Raw genomic sequence first — 23244 nt, forward strand, 5'->3', positions numbered from 1 at the left:
ATTATGATATGACCATGTTTATAAAAAATATGAGAACAACTATTTTGGTAAATAACATAAGTAATATAAAATTTTGTATTATTAGAAAATATTTTTTAATATTAATAATTCTTTTGAATTAAATAAAAAAGGAATAGAAGAAAAGCCAACAATTAATATCTAAACAAATAAAATTGAAATTAAAATATTATTAATTTATTATGATAATTTTAAATAATAATATTGTTGTGTTGAAATTAATGAAAATTTGATTATGTTGGTTGTAATGTTAATATTTTTTATTTTTTATATATTTTTGTTTATTTATATTCGAATATGCATTTAATTTTGCAAAGTATGAATACCTTACTAATTTTTGGTGATGGCTAGATTAGTTAATTTTGTTTTTTTGTATATATAAATTTTGTTGTTAAAAATTTGATAGTTAATAAATTTGACTGTTAATATATTTTGATATGTTAATAAATTTTGACATGCGTGATACTTGTGTAATATTAAATAGCCAAAAAGTGTAGAACTCAAGAAAAATAAATGAACTTGTCAAATCAATTTATTTTTTATTTTGATAAAGAATCTCAACATGAATTAATTCAAATAAGATACGTGTAGGAGTAATATATCTCGTTTAAATTATTATAACACTTTTAATGATTTTGTATTAATTTTTTTATTAGTTTTGTAACTTATCCTTAATATAAGAATTTTATTACTTTTATAAATATTTGGCCTTTATTTAGTTGTTATTTAGATTCATTCAGTTATAATTGTCTTTTTACTATTTAATATTAAAAAAATATATGTATATTATTTTGACATTAAATATATGATAATATTATTTTTTATTTATTGTATTTTTAATTTTTATAAAAATTAACTAATATTTGAGATAATAAAAATACGTGTATTGATGAGAATGGGTATAACAATGTCATACCTATGAAAAATGAAGATTTGAAAAAAAAAAATTGAGGATAAAGATGAAATTCAAACGGGAGTGCTACACGTTACACATGTGTACAACACTAAGTGTGAGAAAGATTTAGTCTACTTAGAGTACCACATGTTTATGTTATTAATTTTTTAGCATTTTTATTAAATGATTATTATTATTAATTTCTTAATTAAACCAATTATATAAAATTCTTATCATATTAAATTTAATGGTTCATATTTTATATGAATAATTATTAATATTAGATATTTAAATTTATCATAAAATATGCACACTTAATTGTTATTTTTTTTTTGTTAAATTTATATTTTATATTTTTCACTTTTTTCTTAAATAAATAAGTTTTACATAAATACAAGCCATTTTAACCAACATTTATTATATAAATCATTTAAAAAAAATCATTTTCTCTTTTTTTTTTTAAAAAAAATAGCATAGCAGAAACGTGTTATTTTAATCTAACATAGTCAAGTATGGTAACTGTAGTTGAAACAATGTTGGATGTGAACTAGTTGAGAAAATTCTTTGTTAACGGATATTTTCGTGACTATATATGGTGTATTAGATTTCAAACTATTTCGGGTTTTCTCACTTCATTTAATTTTTGTGGAATTAGAGTTAGATTCAAATATTAATTGGAGATAAGATATATTAAGGTTTTGGATTCGAGAATTATTTATAATTTATTTGGTTCAAAATTATTGTCTTCCATTATATTAGAATAAAATATACTTAAATATTATATAATTAGTTATTTTATTTTATTTTTATTTCTATTTATTATTATATATAATATTCTTTTTTATATAAATGACATATTTTTTCAATTAATTTTTTTATTTTCTTTTCAATATGATATTAAAATTAAATATGGCACCAGGGTTAATGTAATATATGAAATCCATCCTTAATATATATTTTAGATCTTACAACATTATTAGCTCTAATAAGAGGACATGGCGATGAAGTCCATGTTGCTAAATCTTCATGGAGGATTGAATAGAGTCTTGTCCTCTATTTCTTCATCATGACTCTGTAATGGTGTTTTCCCTAGCTTCTATTATTGCAAGTTTACATTTTCAGATTAATAATTCCCAATTTCTGGGCCTCCACCACCACCTTTTCTACATTTCGGACAACCATAAAGTCCTTATACCGTCCCATCTTCATGTAATTCAACACTGTTCACCCTTTGCATCAAGGAACAAAGTATTTCTCAGACATAATTGTTTCATTTTCCAAACTTTGTTGCTATAATCGACATTTCTAGACAGTGATGGTCACATGTTACTTGGATCTTTCATCATGTATTTAACAGACAATCATTGACGTTTTCTCTTTGTTTCTGTCAAACACATTAAAACTTCTACCAAGATACAACATTAACGACATAATTCGCTGTTTAAAACCTTTATATACTTTACTTTTTCATTTTTATCTAACGTGAGACTAAATGAAATTCTAACTCTGTTCATTAATTTCACGGTTACAAGCATGTGAACTTCTGCATAGAGATAAAAGCCAGTGCACAATAGTCCTCATGCATGGCATCCAAATGCAAAAAAAAGCTTAGAGACAGTAAAGCACTTCTGCACACCACCAACCTCTTTGAATTCTCACCAAATTAAACAGTAGCACACTTTACAAATAAATTACAAGGAAAAACATACACTAGAAAAAGCAAGAAAAGCAAGAACAGCTTTTCCTACTTTTATTATGAAGAAACATGAATTACAGAGGCCATGATCTCCCAATGGAGTTAAAATTCAGTGGAAAGAGGTGCATGGTCAGAGCGAATGAAGACATTGCCATAGATGAGGCCAGCCAAACCACCACCGATAAGAGGTCCGACCCAGTAGATCCAGTTGTCATGGAAGTCACCACTCACAACTGCAGGGCCAAAGGAGCGTGCAGGGTTCATTGAGCCACCTGAGAATGGCCCTGCTGCCAAGATGTTCGCACCAACAATGAAACCAATGGCAATGGGTGCAATCGTGCCCAATGAACCCTTCTTAGGGTCAGCTGCTGTGGCATATACAGTGTACACCAAACCAAATGTGATTATGATCTCTGTAACAACTCCTTCAACAACTCCAACCCCAGAAGCCACACTGTGAACTGGAATTGCCTGCCAACAAATAACAACAATTCAGTTTTTGCTCTAAATAAACTAAACATCGTCCTATTATTTACAAGTGTCTGATACCAGACAAAAAAAATGAGAATATTAATGATGTTTGAATACTGGCTTCATACAAAATGGTTATATAATATACTAATGATGTTTGGACATACTACTTATGCATCTTAGCCGTAGCAGAATCATAAATAAAGTGATAGAAAAAAGGGCATGTAAATATGTCCTTGGTTTATGCATGAAGCGTCTAATGCAATGAAAAGATTTGCCAAATTCAGGTAGCCATGCGTTGATTCCAGAAGTGATTTCCAATCGTAGAGATTCTTTCAATTGAAACTTACCAAACCTCCTGTGACATAGCTGAGAAGAAAACAGGCCACTATGGAGCCAAGAAGCTGTGCAATCCAGTAGAATATGCCTGTGAGGATGGTGATGTGGCCACCAAGAGCCAATCCAAAAGTCACAGCAGGGTTGACATGGCCACCAGAGATGTTGGCACCCACAGAAACTGCAACAAAAAGTGCAAAACCGTGGCAAATAGCAACTGCCAGTAACCCAGCAGGATCAAGTGCTGCATCTGATGTCAACTTACCTACAAGAGAAAAAAAGAGAGCCAGACATGTTGAAACTAAGTAAGCACCATGATTTCAAAATGAAAAATCTGTAAACTTCTACAAACTAAAAAAGTCCTACAGTCAATCACAAGCCAAAACAAACATTGTTTCATCAGTTTTCTCTTATTTTTAAGGTTTGTTTTATGTTTAATCATGGTGAAACACCTTGAATATGGGACTAAAATGAGAAAGGAGTGGTGGGGTTGAGACTGAGATCTTGGATTAAATTTTGTTGTGAAACCAGAAAACTAACCATAGGCTATGGCTGAACCAACACCAGCAAAAACAAAGAGCAAGGTTGAATTAAACTCAGCAATATAGGCCTTGATTGAGGTTAAACTGAAAGAATCATCCAAACGTCCGAAGGCAATGCCACCCATCTTCAGAAGTTTCTAGGGGAACTGTTAAAATTAGAGGAGAGGATAGACAAGGAAATGTTACAAATAAGAAAGGTAGTAGTACAAAAAGCTTCTCTGTTGGGGTTATATATATATATATGCAGCAGAAGTTAATTATCAAATACAATGTTAATTAAGGTTTATTTAAGAATAACATGTGTTAGATATATGTTTTAACCTTTAATCTGTATGTTTTAAAAGCCATGATTTTGACTTTTTCTTAAATGTGGTGTATTCCATTCCTGGTTAGCTTAGAATAGAGTATAGCCCATACTAAAAAATATAGAACCAAACATTATCATTTGTAAAACATAAACTAAAACTAATCTTATCACTGTCTTGTACTACATTCTACTTTTCATTCAAATAGTTCATGATGAGTACTTTTAGATATATCAATGAGAAATAAAAGTTCATTGCATATTGACATCAGTTCTGTATTACATAAGATCAAGATCATTTTGATCAGATTCAAACAAGTTAAACACAAACACTGATCATGCTAGATCAAGATGACTGACATCATACTGACTCTAAAGAAATAGTATTAAATCCTTCTAAAATTACTATATAACCAATGAAACAGTGAGACAAAGTTATAGTTGTTGGAAGTCTTATAATGACTAAATATAAGGTTAATTTAGAATAAATAAATAAATACAAACCTCACCTTACAAGTCGGTTTTGTGAAGTTGAATTAAACTTAAAGTCCACTTCTTACAATACTGAACCTTACATGACAGTTCGATTCTATACAAAAACACAATATAAAATTTTATGATAATGACTTTATAAATCTTAATTTTTATATGATGTTAAAATTTATAATATTCATTCCATACAAGACTTAGAGTCGTATTTAGATTTAGATTTTTTCACTCGTAATTACCATTATTTTTTAGTATGTTGTTTGCACGATAAAATGGATGGTTATGTGAGACATATCCATGCACATATCCAATGAGTTGTTTAGTGGGAAAGTTAGCTGTCATTGGCATACTTTAATAGAAATGTCCGGAAGCTAACGAATGATTCCTCCATGTGAGAAGGAGAGAGAGTGGTAGTGTGGGGTAGAATGTGAAGGAAATAATCATAAAAGAAAAGTAGGAGTGGAGAGAACATGAATAGCTTTGGGCCACATATACCACCGCCCATCCTCTAAAATATAGCAGAGAGGTTGTGGAATCTCAAATTTAGTGAACACAAATTCTTGTTGGGTGTTTAAGTTTCTGAGTAATTAATGTATCACATATTGGTTGTTTTGGCCAATGTCCTCGATAACTTGGTCGGCCAATTAGTGCTCACCAAAGAAATCATTTTGACTTTTTCTAGCCTCTGTCAGAAGCTTTTCTTTTTCTTAAGGAATGCTTTGTTAATTATACATGTTTCGAAAAGGATAAAGATACTTAGACAACATTTTTTTGATAACATTTGAACATCATTATACGTGTCATTGTGTGATTGATTCATGGTGGTATCATTGTGTCATTTGGACGAATCACACAATGACACATATGATGATGTTCAAATGTTGTAGAAAAAATGTTATTTATGTATCATTACCCTTTCGAGAATGAGATAGAGTTACTTAAACCATCTACACAATTTTTTTTTTCCTCGTAGATTGTTGTTAATTGTTGTAGTAAAAGTTAATAAATTTATCACTTATATTAGTGTCTGATTGGATAGCCCTGCAAAACTATTTTATTTTGTTGTATAAAATGTTTTATCTTTATATTTATCTTATCTACACCAACAACCCTTTATTAATCATTTGATGTAATCAAAAGAGAAAAAAAGAATCACTTTTGCTGGTATTGGCCAAAAGTTGTGCGTGAGTTGGTTGTTAAATACTTATGATTTGAACACAAATAATAAACAAAATTATCTACGACAAAAAAATAATACTATATATAATTTTTTTATATTAATTTGATATTGTTATTTTCGAATTATGATAAACCTACTTATCTTAAAAAATAATTAGGCTAAAAACCATATAATGAAAATCCTTTTTGATTTTTTTTTTCTTTAACCGAGATTTGGGTTTATAATATAAGTTTTGGAAATATAAAACACATTTAATATTTATAAAAAGAACGAAAGATTAATAAAATAGAAATTTTGAAATTGATACGAGTGTAATATAATATAACATAATTCTGCTAATTTCGAATTGATTCGATTCCCAAGTTTGTTCATGTGTGAAATAAAAAACCATTCATCTATATTCTTATATTCTTATATATTAATATATAAAGACAAAGTGAAATTAAATATGGATTGCTTCAAAAATACAGCTGATGATTTCAGGATCTTTTTGTTGCACTGCATAAATATGAAAATAACTTTTGAACTATGTAATTTATTTATTTTTACTTTAAAGACTATAAAGTTTAAAAGTCATTTTTTTGGTTAAAAATACTTTTAGATTATATAATTTGATTTTTTTTAATTTTAAATTACATAGTTTGAATACTTTTATTCACTTATGGATTATGTAATTTAAAGATTACTTTTATTATTATTATTAGATTATACAGTATAAAAGTCACTTTTGACTTCCAAAATGCAGAACATGCAAAACAAGTTTTTCGATTATACAGTCTAGAAATTATTTTTAATTTTCAAATTACATTATCTGAAAGTTAATTTTTAATTTTTATTTTTTAAAAAAACTTTCAAATTACAGAATTTAAAATTAATATGTTTTGTAATTTTTTTTATTGTATAGATTAGAAGTCATTACTAAAGATAGGAAGGACTATGGTAAGAATGCAGTGTGATATGTTGACCCTTTTCTAAATAAAGAAAATCAAGGGGTGCAAGAAGAAATACCCTACGATTTCTCTATAAGGCCCAAAGTTCTCCAAGGTGGGCTTCTCTCCTCTAAGTAACAAAATGGACTACCCGTAACTTTTGGATTCTAATACTTTTGTTTATAGACATTTACTTCTTACACCTCATCATTTTCTTCCTGCACTCTAGTTCTGAAATTTATTTTTCAAAACACAATTTTCCAGAAGTTTTTGATGGACTGAGAGAAAAAAATTGATGAGTTGCCTTAAAGCAAAAAAAAAATGTTTTTATTCTTCGCTGTTTCTTCTTCTATTTTGACTGAAATAAACAAATTGTTTGGAAAATGAATTAGGAAATTAATAACCCTATATTTTTTAATAGTATTAGTTAATATTGTTTAAAAAAAATCAATATGGAAATTAAGGAAAAAGAAAAAATGTGGAGTGTATATTTTCTCTTCCATTAAAAAAATACAATGAAAAAGAAAAAAATTATTTTGTTTAAATTTGAAAAGAAAAAAACAGGAAATGTTAACGAGAAATGAAAAACGTGCGTGTTAAAGCGATAGAAAATCAATAATGCCCACTTTTCTGTCTTTTCTTAGGCGTCTGGCTCTGTTTATGGTTCCTAGATAGACACATGAAAAAGATGACAACCAAACTTCTTTTACCTTTTAAATGGTTTTCATTTATTTTATTTTTATTAGAAGTAGTAAAAAAGAGAGAATAATAATCTCTAAAAAAAATTAGATAGAAATCATACAAATAAACATAAATTTATATACACATAAAATATCTTAATTAATTAAATATTTTTTAAAATTATATCAAAAATAAATTTGTGAAAATTGGATTCGGACAATATTTTACAATTAGTTAAATAAAAACAAGATTTATATTAATCATAAAATAACATGCTATTTTAGTTTTTAATTTTAAGAAAGATAATTTAGAATTGTGTTTACATTAAAAATGTAGAGTGATAATAGTTAATGTACTCTATTAATGGTAAAATAAAATAAATGTCAATTTTTGTCTTTTTAAAGAACTAAAATGATATCATAGTTCAGTAAAAAAAACAACAACATCGTTATCGTATAGACTAATATCGATTGAATTTTTAAAATTCAAGTATTGACTTTTTTTTTGTTAATCTTTCTTTCAACATTTAATCTGTACAATAACCTAATTTAGCACGTGGCATCGAATTCAATAACAATTTTTATTGCCAAAGAAAAGAATATAACACCTCCAAAGGATTCTCCACCGTAATTTATAAATTAATAAGATAACACCATAATTAATTAATCATGAAACTAGATTAATAGAATATTAGTATTTAATTAGAATTAGACGGTTAACTACCTCCACAATATATCTTGTCTGAATAATAATAGGTAATAATATTTTTTTATCAATCTACAGACAAGTCTTCATTATAAATTTATAAATATTTTTAATTTATTATTTCTTTTAGTTGAAAGACGAAGAAAATAAGTGAAAATTCATTCCACGAGTTCATTTTTCGGAAGTGATATTTGGTGCCACAAATTGTCTTTTCTTTCTCTGTCGTTCGTCGTCTTCGATTCTTCCCCAAATCTCAAAACCCCGTCGGAGGGGGCGTCGTGGTTCATTCCATTCTCCTCAAAATTTTGCGACTTTTTAAACCCCTAATTGGATTTTCCATCTGGGTGATCGTTTGCCCGATCGATCCGTGTATTTAAGTTCAGAGAATTAGCATTCGTCTCGGGGTTTAATAGAGTTTATGCATTAAAAGTCCCATCTCAGTGGGAAGTTTAAGGTTGTTGTGATTTGGGGAAAAATGGAATCGAGTCGAAGAGCAGTGGAGTCGTACTGGCGGTCGCGGTTGATCGATTCAGCTACGTCCGATGAAGATAAAGTCACGCCCGTTTACAAATTGGAGGAAATCAGCGAGCTTTTGCGTTCTTCGCATGTTAGTATTGTGAAGGAGGTTTCGGAGTTTGTCTTAAAACGTTTGGAACATAAAAGCCCAGTTGTGAAACAGAAGGTACTTAAAAATCCGTTTGGTTTTTGGATTGGATGAGTTGGATCTGGATGGTTCAAACTTCATTTTTCTTTTAATTATTTCGATGTACTTTTTTTTTTTTTTGTTTTTGGGGTGTGGGGAGTTTTTGGAATAGCTGCTAGTGTTTGCATAAGGGATGAAAGGGATAGTGGATTTGAAAATTGAAATAGTTGGAATTAGCTTTGTAATTATACAGTGTGAAGTTGAAGGTGGGGATATGAGAAAGGATCATAGTGGTTTTTGGTGTCAGAGTTTGAAAATTGCATCCTATATCATTTATCTAAACATTTTGTGATACATGCTTGTGTTAATGTTGGCAGGCTTTAAGATTGATAAAGTATGTGGTTGGGAAGTCGGGCGTGGAGTTCAGAAGGGAAATGCAGAGACATTCAGTGGCGGTTCGTCAGTTGTTTCACTACAAGGGACAGTTGGATCCTTTGAAAGGCGATGCACTAAATAAGGCTGTGAGAGATACTGCTCACGAGGCTATCTCTGCCATCTTTTCAGAAGAGAATAGTAAGCCAGCACCCGCTGAAGATCTAAACCGGCGGATACAAGGGTTTGGGAATAAAAACTATGAACCGCCACAGGAAGATAAAAAATCTTTTATCAGTGAGGTTGTTGGTATTGGAAGTGCTTCAATTAAGCAAGGGCTTAATAGCTTAACACAGGGACATTCGCTGATGAAAAATGATCCCGGCAGCTATAAGAGTCCAAATCTTCGAAGATCGTTGACAAATGAAACAGAACATGGTGACAGATATGAACCAATTTCGTATCATAATGAAGCTCAGAGTAGTTTTGGAGGTTCAAAGAATCAATCCTCTGGTCCTTGGAATCAGGATTCAAGAGTAACTAAGACGGAAACATCAAATGGGGATTCTGGTGCAAGTTATGTAGAGAGTAAGACAAGAGAGCATAAGTTGCTGGAGACAATTGTAACTTCAGGAGGTGTTCGCCTGCAACCCACTCGTGATGCAATTCAAGCTTTCCTAGCGGAGGCTGCAAAGTTAGATGCATTGGCTTTATGTCATGCCCTTGAACTGAAGCTTCAATCTCCAATTTGGCAGGCATGTCTATTATGTTGATTTTTGACAGAAATGTTAAATATACAAATATGCACTTCAATCTCCAATTTGGCAGTCTGTATAAGTCTTTTTTTTTTTAGGAATTTACAAATTATTTTCATTCCAAGTATTTTGGGGTCAGAATATAGCGTGACTGTACATGATATCTTTATCAGCATTGATATTATTTTTAACTTGTGTTCTGTGAATAATATTTGCAGGTTCGCATGAAAGCTGTTTGTGTCCTTGAGTCCATTCTGAGGAAGAAGGATGATGATAATTTTTCACTGGTGGAATCTTACTTCACTGAAAATAGAGACGTGGTGCTGAGATGTTCTGAATCTCCGCAAGTCTCTTTACGGGAAAGGGCTGCAAAGGTACCCTCATTATCTATCAAACGAATAGCTATTACATGAAGCTTCCATATCAATTATTTTGCACTTTGCGCTTATTTCAATTTATTTTAATGTGAGATTAAATTACCCAAAGTTTTGGTAATGAAAAAACTGTTGAACCAGCAAGAAGAAAAATTGATAATATAGAGTCAACTAAGGTAATGATAGATTGTTGTTTGTACTAAAATTGTGGTTATATATTTAATCTAAAAATATTCAATAGTGACAGGCAAATGTCAGTTGTGGATAATATGCTCTTGCTGTTTCTAATGTAAAGGTGGTACTTTGTTTGATATCACGAGTTTGTGGTGAACTTGTTACATATTAATCTAAAAATATTCGGCAGTTACAGACTCAAGTCAGCTGTGCATAATGCTATTGCTGTCCCTAAAGCAACGGTGTTGCTTTGGATTTGGATGATATCATCAAAGGTTTCTAAGCAAATTTAGAGAGCGCTGAGCTCTCAGTTTTGAAACTTTAGTTCTAAACGTTTATCACTGGTGATTGGAGAAGAATGTATTGACAGGTTATGGAAGGGCTTTTCATGTGAAACCTTTTAGACTGAGTAGGTTGGATGCTAATTATTATAATGGAATCTGAATTGTGAAACAGCTTTGATAATTAATATTTTGTTCTTAGCTTTGGAAGTGCGGATATCAGTAAGAAATTCCACGTGAGTCTCACCCTTGTAAATGTACTGTTTTTTTTTCTCTGTCAATTGTGGAGCAAATGAACTACGGTATGCCAAATGTCTAAAGTGTCATTTGTAAATTTTTAAATTATTTTAACGGTAGTAGCTTAGACCTAGTGGATGAGGTTGTGCTGCTGTTGTAATAGCTTAGATGACTTGGCACTCAGTTGATATAAGCTAATAACTTTAAGAGCAGCCTGTGTAATTTAATTCAGCACTTGGCCCCTTGATGGACAGGTTCTTAGTCTTTTAGGTGGAGGTCAGTCAAACAACTCTGCAATTAATTCAGAGAATGCTGTGAAAACAGAGAATGCTGCTGTTGTGGAGCTGCCTAATTTGATAGACACTGGTGATTCAGATGATTATCATGGAACTGAGGACACTCTAAACAGTGTAACAGATCAAAATATATCAACTTTGACATCCACTCCTCTGGTTGATGATTTATTTGGAGATTTCAGCAGCTCTATTGGGGCTAGTCAAGAAATAAAAAATGATGATGATCCATTTGCTGATGTTTCATTTCACACAAGTGAGAACAAAGAAAATGCTGATGATCTCTTTTCTGGGATGACAGTTGGTAGTGATAAGCAGAGCAATCACTCGAGTCACAGGCAGGGGAATATCGGTGATCCTGAACTTTTTGACATTTTTACTTCCAATTCTGAGCACGGAAACCAGAAGGAGCTTGTCACTGATTTAATGGGTGGTCTATCAATGGATGAAAATACCTCAAGTACGACGCAGAAGGGAGCATCTCCTTCCATGCAATTTGAATCTTTATTTTCAGGCTTAACTAACCATATTCCTGGCAATACTTCAGATGGCAAGTTGAGCTCTCAGCCAATGGGGTTGAATGTAAATCCCATTTTTCCTAATGGTACTCTGCCTTTTAATATGCAACCTGGCTTCATGTTGAACCAAGCTTATTCTTCTCAGCCTCTTAATTACGGTGCCATGGGAACTCTTTTGGCTCAACAGCAATTCTTAGCAACAATGGCTAATTTCCAACACCTTAATAATATCAACATGCGAGATGATGGTGTTGCTCAAATGGCTGGACCGAATGGAAAATCACCCTTGCCAGACATATTTCAACCAAATTTTCAAACTCAAACTCCTAGCTCAATGATCAACACCTCAAGGAAAGAAGAAACTAAAGCATTTGACTTTATCTCTGTAAGTTTGGTGTAAAAACTTTACAAGTACCTTCCATTGGTTTAATTTTTGTTAAGGATCTGGTTTTAATTTATGCATTTTGAAGTGCAGATTCATTAGTATTCAACTTAGCGACATTAATGGAATGATATAATTTAAAACGTGATTTACTTTTAAAAACAAGTCACTTGGTATTTTACCGGCAATCTGTGGAAACATAGGGTTGAATAAAATTTCATTACTGAACACCTGGAAACCTATAAGCCTGCATGGATAATTTACCTTGTTAGATCATGGTGCCATTTATTGGTTTGCTTTTTCATAGATGAATGAGGTAGAGTACTTCATGTTAAAATATGATACAATTTCATTCATAAACTGGATTACAATAATTTCACAAGTCCTCGGTTGGGCCCCCATGCTTGCCATGCGACGAGTAATTTTCAATATTTAACATATTTAAGTTTAAATGATAAACGTATGCTGTGTGGAGAATTTGTTGAGATGATATCTGTTGTGTAGCTTTTGGTGGATTAACATGACCACATTGTTTCATGCTTGTAGGACCATATGACCTCTGCTCGTGATTCAAGGAGAATGATTTAAACTTTAGATCTTGTGTTGTTATGGAGGATTATTTACGGTGTGGAATTGCTGGACATTAATAGATAAAAAATGTTCATAGTTTCGTTACCTGTGCAAAATGTTGATTTTCTTTGGCAGTGGTGGAGCACTATAGATGAAATTCTACATGTCCATGTTGACAGCAAAATAATAAAATGAGAATACATTTTGGACATGAAGAGATTCAAAATGGTTGTCGCTTTGAATTAGATTTTAGCATAAGAATGTTGTGTAGCACTGTAATGTTTTATTTTCATGAGTATGTTGTGTATGTAGTTAATGGTTGAGATATTGCAACTGTAATTCAGGCTTCAAGTAAAATACAACTCAGATTTTTCAAATGTCCATTCATATTTATTGTATCCATTATGTGTGAAATGAAGAACTGCCTTGTAGACTACGTGAAAAGTTTGCTGTAGCTTTTTATCAGTTTATGCGGGTGGTAATCAAGAATAATACAGAGGACTTATAATTATCCATGTTATGTAATCTCTAATTGCTCCTGCTATATAAAATCAATATTTTATTATAATCTATGTACTTAATTTGAAATCCATTTAGATGTAAGTTACAGTGACGGGGATAGTGCAGGCTAATAGCAGGGACCTAAAACGACAGGAGGAATTTAATCGATATGAATGAATAGCCATTTTCATTTTATTAAACATGCTTTGAATGAATGAAATTACAAGTATTGTAATGTAGCATTTTAACGTTTAAACAAGATAATCTATATATTACTAATCAACAAATAGACGAATGTAAGTACTTCTTTTATCTATAATCATGACACTCTTACCTCTTGCAGCAATACATGTTTGTACTAACACTCCTTCCAGAAGTACTTCCGGAATAAAAGATACAAAAAGTTAACTTTCTCCAAAAGTATCTTCAGCACCCAAAAATGTATCCATAACGGTTATCCAAATATACATAATTCCTTTGGGTTTTGAAGGACTTTGCAATAATTTTCTACTTTTGACCAAAAAGTTTGATTCGAATGATTAGGCACTGACACTATGAAGTTCAAATGTAACATGAGACTCGGTCATGTTCAAGAAATGGTTACTGGTTGATCTTCAAGGTCAAACTGAGCCAAATGTAACTGATCACCCATCTCTCTAGTTTGCTTTATTTGCTTTACAACATCCAAGCGCTCTGAAGAATAAGATGAAGGGATCTGCATAATGTAGCAAGCATTATGAGTAGGGCAAGACAAATGAATATCTTGAAAGACAAGGCAGCAAAAAGGTACCAAGAACGGCATATACTTCTTGATTGCTGCCAGAATAGCTGCATGGCCTACAGCTGTTACCTGGAAACAGAAATAAAATCAATTTATTATAATTGAAATGCTTCCAGCACTTTCTTTCTTCTCCGAGTAATAAGTATTATAATTGCATATTCAGTGATCAATTCCTCTGTCTGCACTCCAAATAAGAAAGGAAAATTTGTCAAGTATATAATTCTCCTAGTCACTTCCTTTAAGAAAATGCTACAGTAGAGATATTAGAAACAGAAAAATAAAAAAAAGGTTATCCACTAACAGTAAAAAACATTGTTATACAATAATCCAATCGTAAAACAATCATAAACTATTATATATAGTAAGTTTTGTTAACTTCTGTAATAACGACTTCACTATTTACAGTAAGAGTGACATTGATTGACAGTGTAAGAGTATTTTACTCTGACAATACATATCAATTAAACTGTTAAAAAAATACAAGGTATGTTAGGGAAGACATTATACATCTTATTGATGTGTAGTTTAGCATGGCCTTAAAAGTGAACAAAACAGAAAGTTAACCAAGTCATAAGGTTCTGAAAGGGTAAAGGTGCTCACAGGAAGTAGCATCAAGATTGTCACTGGAATTAGCACAATTATGTCAGACAAGGTTCTGTTTAGCCTCTTTCTTTGACTCCCAGAAGGCTTGCAGCCATGCATTTGCCTAGAAAGTAGCTCTAAAGCAACTGAAATGTCTATGAAGAGCAATACAGTACCCATCCAGATGTCCTGGTAAAATATTCCACAGATTAAAAAACGTAGAGTCATGACAGCTTACTCATTTACCAGAAACACACTATCAAAACTCTTACTGCACTTGTGGATGCCAATTTGATTATGTATCTCTTGATAAAATTTTGAGGCTGAGTATTTGACTTGTCAATACAAGAGTCTTTCTCATATGTTTTCTTACTTGTGATTGCAGAAACTGAAGCCTGTGATTAAAAAAGGAAGAAACTTTGAAACCAAATCAACAGCCAAGGCCTCATGTATACTGTCTCGTAAATCAAAAACATCTGTCTATCTTTTGTTTTGTCTCTATCTATGCTCCCAGTTCATTAACCTTAATTACAACAAGATTCACTTTGTTTCTAATCCTAAATGATTTCTCTAAACCCTTTAGATTATGCCTTATCTTTAAGGATAAATTGTCAACTACCAAGGATACTTAGATCAACAAAACCAATATTTATCCTTGCCAAAATACGTGAGCAAAAATCACAACACTGAACAAAAGAATTAAATCAAAACCTAACAGGCAAATTCCTTCTGTGAGTATAGAACTCACAAGGAATCAACCTAATTCCTAGTTTATCAAGATAATGAATTTCCCTAACTTGCTATATATCTTGTTATAATAAATCACATCTACTGACATACCTTTTTGAATGTACTACTGTTTCGAAAATTAATCTCTGGACATCCTTCTGTAGTTAAATCATGTGACATCTGATGCACTTCAAACACCCGAGGTAACTTGGGTCCATTTATACTTCCCATATATGATGTTTGGTTGTCAATTGCAGCATGATCCATGGTATTTAGTGATTCCCTGAAAATAGGCACTAATTAATGATCCTCAGCATTTAATGAGTAAAGCATCCATCAAACAAGAACCAGCCTACCCCGACTTGTCATAAGCAGCCCAGTGATATTGCAGACAAATACTAAGCAAACCCTGACTAGGATGTTAAAAACAGAATGCAAAACATACAATGTTAATAGTTACTATTGTTAGACAAAGAAACTTAAACTGATATATAACTATAAACTAAATATTACCAAATAAGCAAGTATGATCGTGAAGCTGTGTCCAATGATTGTTGAGTTGAGCGATTGAAGTGTGCAAACCCAGAGAAAACATCATAGCACACAGTAAAAACTACAGAAGAAATTATCTCTTTCTCTGCCTGGCGAGCATTATGTTTAGACCTTTTCTCCTTGCAGTTTATTTGAACAAAGGACATATAAAAATCAAGCCATCCTATCTCATCTGTTACCACCTGAAAGACATATTAGATTACAATCAGTGACAGTTAATCTCAACATACGAATGGTATTTAACAGAAACTAACCTCCATGAAACACTGGTACACACTGATGGAGGAAAATTCAGGATAAATGAAAAGAATGCCAAATTCCAGGTACCTAAATCAAAGCTTTGAATCTTCACTATCAGTATCTTGAAAATTTACATGATTAAAAATGTAACAAACAAGCAAAGAGATCAACCTGAGGAAGTCCTTGACTACTCCGTCAAGATCCTTAATGCCCATTGCTGACAAAAACATTCTAGTCTTTCTTCCAAGGTATGTAAAAAGCCCCAATGTAGCCAAACTGTCTGCTCGTATCTGTAAAAGAACAGCATAAACAACTGTCTGAGTACAGAATGATAGATAACCATGCATGCACCTATAAAATAACGAGATTAACAAGATCGATTATTTGAAAGGCATGTCAAGTGATGATCATGCAAACCATGACTAGAAATATATTATCTGTTTTATAAAACTGAAAGAAAAATGCACTACAGCTAAGTATGTCTTCTTCATGTCAACAGTGTATCAACAGGACTAAATTTTGTCGAAATATGTTTGCCTAAATGCTTCTGCTATTCCCTTTGGATGAGGCAAATTATTTCTTAAATAAATATTATACTCAGACTAAGTCCTATTTATCCATCGATTTTCTGCACAAGTTTGCAAGTTCACCTTTTGCTGAAAATTTTGCTTCTTTAAAGTGATGCTTTCTTCATCGAAGGCTTTCAATAGTTTCTTGTAGGCCAAACCAATCCAAAACTCTAGGTCCTCAGTTTTCTCACTGGGAAAAACCTTCCCACCAAAATGGTACAAGAAATACTTTTCAAATCCCGCCTCAGTTGCTAACTGATGTAATTTGTCCATATATGCAAGATTGGGTGAAAAGTCCATAAGCTTGACCAAAACATCTTCAAGAGACAATACAAGTAAGGAGCAGCAGATATGTCTGGAGCCAAATTTAACCACTGCACTACAACATGTTATAGCCACAATAATTCCTGCAATACCGCTGAATACTTTTCTGTCAGGCTAAATTTCTTCTGCTGAATATATGGAGAATCTAACCGAAATGAACATAAAATCATCAACTTGAAGGAAAACTTTGAAAGTCAAACGAATGCAAGGACATTTGTTGACTAAGAAAAAGGAATTCCATCCAAGGTTCAAATATATGTTTCTGAAAACAAGATAGTTACAAACAAACCTTCCTGCATATTCCATGGACCACTTCTTTAGAAGTGGAATAAAATATCCTGCTATACGCGGCATTTCAGTTTCTCTAAACCACTGCACCAAATATGGATGCTTCATTTTCAGCCGAATTTCAATGTGCTCTTCCATTTGATTCATTTGTGGGCTCAAACTGAAACAGGGAGGAGAAGTAACACATATGAGAGCAATGCTTACATCAGTTGTATTTAACAAAATCACTTTTATTATTACTACCATTAACGAGTAAGGAAAAAGCAGAAATAGTAAATGTAATATGATGCACAACTATTCTTCCAATCAAAGGTTTGATAAAATTCCAGCATGCTACAACTCTTATATATATATATATATGTGTGTGTGTGTTAATATTACTATTGACAAGAAAAGCAGAAACAGTAAAAGCTTACATCTCTTTAACTGGAGAAAATTCATTTAGTCGTTCATGTGAAAGCAATATCTCCAAATCAATTACTGCTTTCATTAAAGCATAAACTGCAACCTACATGCACATGCCAATGGTTATATTTTCATTATTAGACTCAATCAACTTTTCCTGACGATTTTTCAGGAAATAAGTATATGCATCTTCTCATTAACAGGCTTACATCACAAATTCCCATAATGTAAAAGAATAATGTGTAGGAGACAATTATATATTTCATCACTATAGAACATTTTGATGCATGTACCTCATAAGCCATACGTCTATGCCATTCACGCACATCCTTTCCTATCCAAGCCATTGCAAGAGCAGGACCACTCCTTGCTACTCCAAGCGAGTTGATTGACTGGGAAAAGCTCCTAGAAGATTCATGCAATAACCACACAACACAATGCACCCTATTATGTTCTATTCCCTCACTACTGGATGGAACATCAGTAAACTCAACTGCTTCTTTGTTTTGATCATCAGAACCGTAAAAACAAGTCTTAGCTGATGCTGCCAACGATGAGAGCTTCTTGAAGGATGTGCAACATGAAGACAGAGATCCAACTAGCATGCCACTATTCAAAGAACTATTATTTCTCTCATCTAACACATTTGAATTGGCATGTTGAAGGGCATAAGCCGTTGTTCTTTTTCTGACATCTAGCCCCACGGATCTGTTTTAGGAAGAAACAGGAGATGTATAAACTTTTGACAATATGCAATGTCTAAAATACATAGCGAAATCGAACACATCACAGATTAAGAAAAAATGTTAGCTGGAACTACCGAACTAGTGACTAATACTATGTAGTAATCTGCTACTTGATTTCAGACAGAACAGATACAAGTGACAATGTACTTTCATGTATAATAAATGTCTTGTTTTTCAAATTGTTGCTGGGTAATACCACTCACAACTTGTTGGTTACCTTGACAACAACATTATTACGAGGATATCAACAACAGCAGTTCAGAAGGTGAAACTATAACTTTGTACAAAAGGCTACCTTCCAACAATGTTGCTAATTTTTCATTTTTTTTAATATTTGTTATCTGATTTTGGTCCCATGGATGATTTGGTGATTAATTTCATAACGGGGCAAAAAAAGGGTAGCGAAAGGATTATATACCAAAAGTAGAAACTCATCCTCAGAAACAAATTTCAACTTTCAGGTAAGAAAATATCAAGTACGGATAAGCAGTGAGTTTAATATATGTTTCAGATAATATTTATTCTTTTACAGCACAGAAGGGGTTATTTTGATGGGCTTGTAACAATTGTTAGAAGGAGAAGAAAAAGTAAGAGGAAGCTTACGAGTAGTTGAAAAGTTGATGTTGCAGATTGAAGTGAGAAGCCATGGAAAGATGAAAAGTAAGAGAAGAGATTAGACATATTAATGTTGGAAAATATAAATAATGGATTAGAATAAGAGCGGTGGCATCGAGGCACAGAAATTTATAATTAATTCACCAACTCCAACTCTTCATTGCCCTTTGGATTTGGCTCCTATTACCTTTCCTTGCTAATGCTTAGTTTGTGGACAACACAACCTTAAAACAAAAAAACAAAACCATCTGTTGTACTTATTATGTCCAAACCAAACTCAAAAATGTAGTTTCAATCAAGTCTAAGTCAACACCAAACGTTGCTCTGACTGAATGATCCTTTAGCCTATGTTGTTGGGTAGTTGAGGTGTGGTGGATACATAGTTTTTGGGTTCATCTTTTGCATGCAAATTTCTTTCTATTTTCATTATCGGTTAGGTATGGATAATATTTATTAGTTATCTTAATTTATAATAAAGAAATTCACTTGTTATTCACATAATATTTAAAAATGTATATTTTATAAATTTTTAAAATAAAAATTAAATAATATTATAAAGATATATATAAAATAAATTTAATTTAAATTTAAATTTAATTATAATTAAATTTGATCTGATAAAATATAAATTAATTTTAATTTTAATTAAATTTAATCTAATAAAATATGAATTAAATTTTTATTTATTTTCCAAATAACATATATTTACGAATACAAATAATATAATACTCTAATTCATTTATAAGTAAGTATTAAGATCTCTAGGTATAATAATAATAATAAATATACATGAATATTAATTATCTATCACAGAATCTGTCTAGACACAGGTATTTTTACCATCTCTAACCAATAATATTATCTTTCAAGTTTCTTACTTCAGTACAAACGTGATTTAGTTAGGACTGAATTAACTTCATTTTCAACTTTTAGTTATTTTTTTTGTATATGTTCTTGGGAAACCATATGTAATACACGTAAGTCAGATGATATGACCGTGCAAATGGCAAAAGGTTACAAAATTTGTATATAAAAAATACCAAGCACGGTTGATTTCAATTAATTTTTGAGAGAACAATGATACACTTTTACTAACTTCCTCAAGATTTTAAAATGATGAACAATTATTTTTTAAATTTAACGTTACGATGAAATCTTTTTCATCTTTTTAATACAGGAAAGTGAGAAACCATTGTAATAAATTAAAAATGTACAATCCATTCAAAATCACATCTTAATATCATTCTTCATACTGGACTTCAAATTTTGAAATATTTTCCCACTTTGGTATAATACCAATTTAAGGTTCATTACTCCGATTACGATGAAACTAAAGGCCAACGCAAACTGATAAACAGAGACTTTAATATTATATAACTATTATTAACAGAAAACTGTATCAAGGTTGAGTAAAGTAAAACATTAACATGAAAAAACAATACCATATAAAAGATTAACTATAAAATGTTATAGAATAATAAATTATGTTTATTGTTTAACATCAAGTCTGTTTGGTACACGAAAATGCTTTTGATTGAATAAAAAAGGACTGGCTCAACCACCTCATCAATGATCATTCTGTATTTTGGTCGAATGAAACAAACACAACAGCTAACTTGTTCACCAATCTTTCGATTGAATTGACAAGCCTAACCCAGTCAATTTTTTAATCATTGCAATGAAGGAACAAAATCAAAATCCATATAATTAAAAGAGGGAATGGAACAAACTATCCACCATCTTCTGTTTCTCAGAGCATGCTTCAGACATTATTTTTCAAACGAATGGGAAGATAACGGCAAAAATGGCATTATCAAAACTCTACCTCGAAATCAATATACATTCTTAATTCTTCGGGTTTATTGGTCTTGAGTGACAACCCTATCAGTAACTTTCCCTCCAGTAGTTTCTACAGTACTTTCCTTAAAACCTAGTTCAGCCAAGTCTTGTTTTGCCATCAAGTTCCTGAAAGAAGCCAATTACATAGTTCATGGTAATTAGTTATAAAAAAAATCTAGTCAAAACAAAGGTAGGAACCATATATACCAAAAGTAATATCTACAGCATACTATAACTATTTTACAATGAAAAGAACAAGACAGATCAAAGATATCCACTAAAATCACTAACTTCTATACTTAATATTTCATCGTGAGAATATTTTGTAATGAGATTAGATTCCATGATTTCATTGCAAAATTGGTACAAATTTTGATAGAATAGCATTCTACCTGTGACTACGATCTTGTCAAGCTCATATGGTGTCATAAAAATACATATCTATAGAAAAACCATTGACAAAACTACTGCCTGAGAAATGATTAATAACGGATGTCAGTTGAATAACAAGAGTTAATCCTAAATATAGAGACTCTATCTCTTAAAATGCTATTACTGTTTCCTGTCTCCAGTAATCTTGTTCTCTTTCTGGGTTATTCAAAGAGGCATTTTGTTTCTGTAATTAGGAAATTTGTATAAGTATGGTTGCACGTATATTTTCTACTGTTTTTAGTTCCATACTCAAGATCATAATTAGTTTTAAATGAATAGTGCTCACTCTTTTCCTCACCAAAATTTGCATTGCTCAATTAAACAGATCACAGTCAAAAATTCAGAATGACTAATTCAAATCCACGAAAGATAATTAAGACTTTATAAAACTGCTTAGTCATCATGGAAAACTACAAAATTGAGCTCAACAGAGTAGTCTAGCCTACTTAATTAACACCAAAGACTAACTACCATGTGCATTGAAAACTTATATGCAATACATTGAAAGCAACCCACCTCTCCATACGACACTGCAGGTATTTTTTTGAGAATTGCCTGCATTTTTCAGACTGGTGGCCAGCAGTCTTCAAACAATTTAGATATTCCACCTTCTCCTGCAAGGATGGCGATACAAGAGTGAATCAAAATGGGGGCTAAGAAACCAAAAATGAATAAACAAGTGAAAAAGAAGCATACATACTAGATCACACAAATGCAAATGGTCCAATGGGAATATTCCCTTTTCGGGAGGCACTGGACGGAGCCCCCTGTTGCCACCAAACGCACCACCTATACTACACAAAACCGTCAAACACTGTTAATAATCAGAAACCCATACAGAATAAAGCATACTACCACATAGGAATAACAAAGGGTATTTGTTTTTGAAACAGCGGAAGAAGAATAAAGATTTCAAACAATCCTAGAGCATAGCATTTTCACTGCAAAATTTGGAAGCAATTCATTTATCAAACAGAGGATGAAAGGTGAAAAGGAAACAAATACCTGCAGCACTCATTTCTAGGGTTTCATGGGGAAGCTTTGATACTGAATCTGAGAAAGCAATTTCAATTTCAACTGGATTAAATTAAAAAAAAAAAAAAAAAAAAAACAAACTCGCTGCATGTGGATCCGTTGTGCGATTGGGATGATCAAAAGGGGGAGTCAAGTTCAGCAAGAAAAATTCTTCTGGGTAAAATGTTAACAACTTTATTTTATTTTTAAGCAAACTTTTTAATTAGAGTTATTCAACTTTAAGTGTTTATTAAATTTGAATATTTTTAATTAAGTGTTTATATTCTTATACACAAAAGAGAGATTTCTACTCTTTTTTTTTTTCAATTTTCCTTTTTAAATAAATATCATTTTTAATTTAAAATAAGTATTTTATCAATTTTTTTTTATTTTTAAGTGTTTAATTCTTTAAATTTAATAGTTTTTTTTACATTTAACATTTTTTTAATTATAAAACTATCTACAAATAAATAAAAACTTTTTATAATAAAATTACTAAAACTATTTTATTTATAATTATAAATAACAAACAATAATAATAATAATAATAATAATAATAATATTTTTATTATTATAAAAAATATCACACATACGCTATGTTTTCATTATTAAATTTAAATTTTTATATATTAATTATTTTAAAAAATTATATAAATTAGTACGTAGTGTTTTATTCTTTTATATTTTAACTTTTATATAAATTTATTTATATTAATGCTTTTATAAATTATTTTCTTAGATGGGCAACATTATATATACGGCTGCACTCCTTTTAATATTTA

At 31.3% G+C, this 23244-nt stretch overlaps 4 protein-coding genes across 7 annotated transcripts; 1 reads left to right on the forward strand and 3 right to left on the reverse strand.

Moving 5' to 3' along the window:
- Positions 1-2402: 2402 nt before the first annotated feature.
- LOC106774073 (aquaporin TIP2-1-like) lies at positions 2403-4170 on the reverse strand. The gene is made up of 3 exons (XM_014660902.2): positions 3957-4170; positions 3431-3681; positions 2403-3080 (listed from the first exon to the last, which is right to left on the reverse strand). The coding sequence occupies exons 1-3, from the start codon at positions 4081-4083 to the stop codon at positions 2712-2714; spliced, it is 747 nt and encodes a 248-aa protein (XP_014516388.1). The 5' UTR covers positions 4084-4170; the 3' UTR covers positions 2403-2711.
- A 4216-nt stretch (positions 4171-8386) lies between these two features.
- On the forward strand, positions 8387-13281 carry LOC106774136 (VHS domain-containing protein At3g16270). 2 transcript variants are annotated; one of them, XM_022786230.1, is made up of 6 exons: positions 8387-8928; positions 9267-10016; positions 10235-10390; positions 11337-11835; positions 11923-12278; positions 12822-13281. In XM_022786230.1, exons 1-6 carry the CDS (start codon positions 8722-8724, stop codon positions 12861-12863), a joined length of 2010 nt encoding a protein of 669 aa, XP_022641951.1. In that variant the 5' UTR covers positions 8387-8721; the 3' UTR covers positions 12864-13281. The 2 variants fall into 2 exon arrangements, with proteins under 2 accessions (XP_022641951.1, XP_014516488.1); XM_014661002.2 differs by having other exon boundaries at positions 11337-12278.
- A 358-nt stretch (positions 13282-13639) lies between these two features.
- On the reverse strand, positions 13640-19515 carry LOC106773800. Of its 3 annotated transcripts, none has more exons than XM_014660553.2 (14): positions 19166-19515; positions 18110-18524; positions 17828-17919; positions 17413-17571; positions 16881-17217; positions 16402-16520; positions 16245-16317; positions 15952-16172; positions 15795-15851; positions 15550-15721; positions 14982-15104; positions 14728-14898; positions 14153-14196; positions 13640-14061 (listed from the first exon to the last, which is right to left on the reverse strand). In XM_014660553.2, the coding sequence occupies exons 1-14, from the start codon at positions 19207-19209 to the stop codon at positions 14022-14024; spliced, it is 2067 nt and encodes a 688-aa protein (XP_014516039.1). In that variant the 5' UTR covers positions 19210-19515; the 3' UTR covers positions 13640-14021. The 3 variants fall into 3 exon arrangements, with proteins under 3 accessions (XP_014516039.1, XP_014516037.1, XP_014516038.1); XM_014660551.2 differs by having other exon boundaries at positions 14137-14196; positions 19166-19512; XM_014660552.2 differs by lacking the exon at positions 15795-15851 and having other exon boundaries at positions 14137-14196; positions 19166-19511.
- A 1341-nt stretch (positions 19516-20856) lies between these two features.
- On the reverse strand, positions 20857-22613 carry LOC106773850 (cytochrome c oxidase assembly protein COX19-like). The gene is made up of 5 exons (XM_022786434.1): positions 22565-22613; positions 22454-22501; positions 22149-22237; positions 21965-22062; positions 20857-21142 (listed from the first exon to the last, which is right to left on the reverse strand). Exons 2-5 carry the CDS (start codon positions 22464-22466, stop codon positions 21037-21039), a joined length of 306 nt encoding a protein of 101 aa, XP_022642155.1. The 5' UTR covers positions 22467-22501; positions 22565-22613; the 3' UTR covers positions 20857-21036.
- Positions 22614-23244: the final 631 nt, after the last annotated feature.

Source organism: Vigna radiata, chromosome 9, assembly GCF_000741045.1.
Source record: "Vigna radiata var. radiata cultivar VC1973A chromosome 9, Vradiata_ver6, whole genome shotgun sequence".
NCBI classification, from domain to species: domain Eukaryota; kingdom Viridiplantae; phylum Streptophyta; class Magnoliopsida; order Fabales; family Fabaceae; genus Vigna; species Vigna radiata.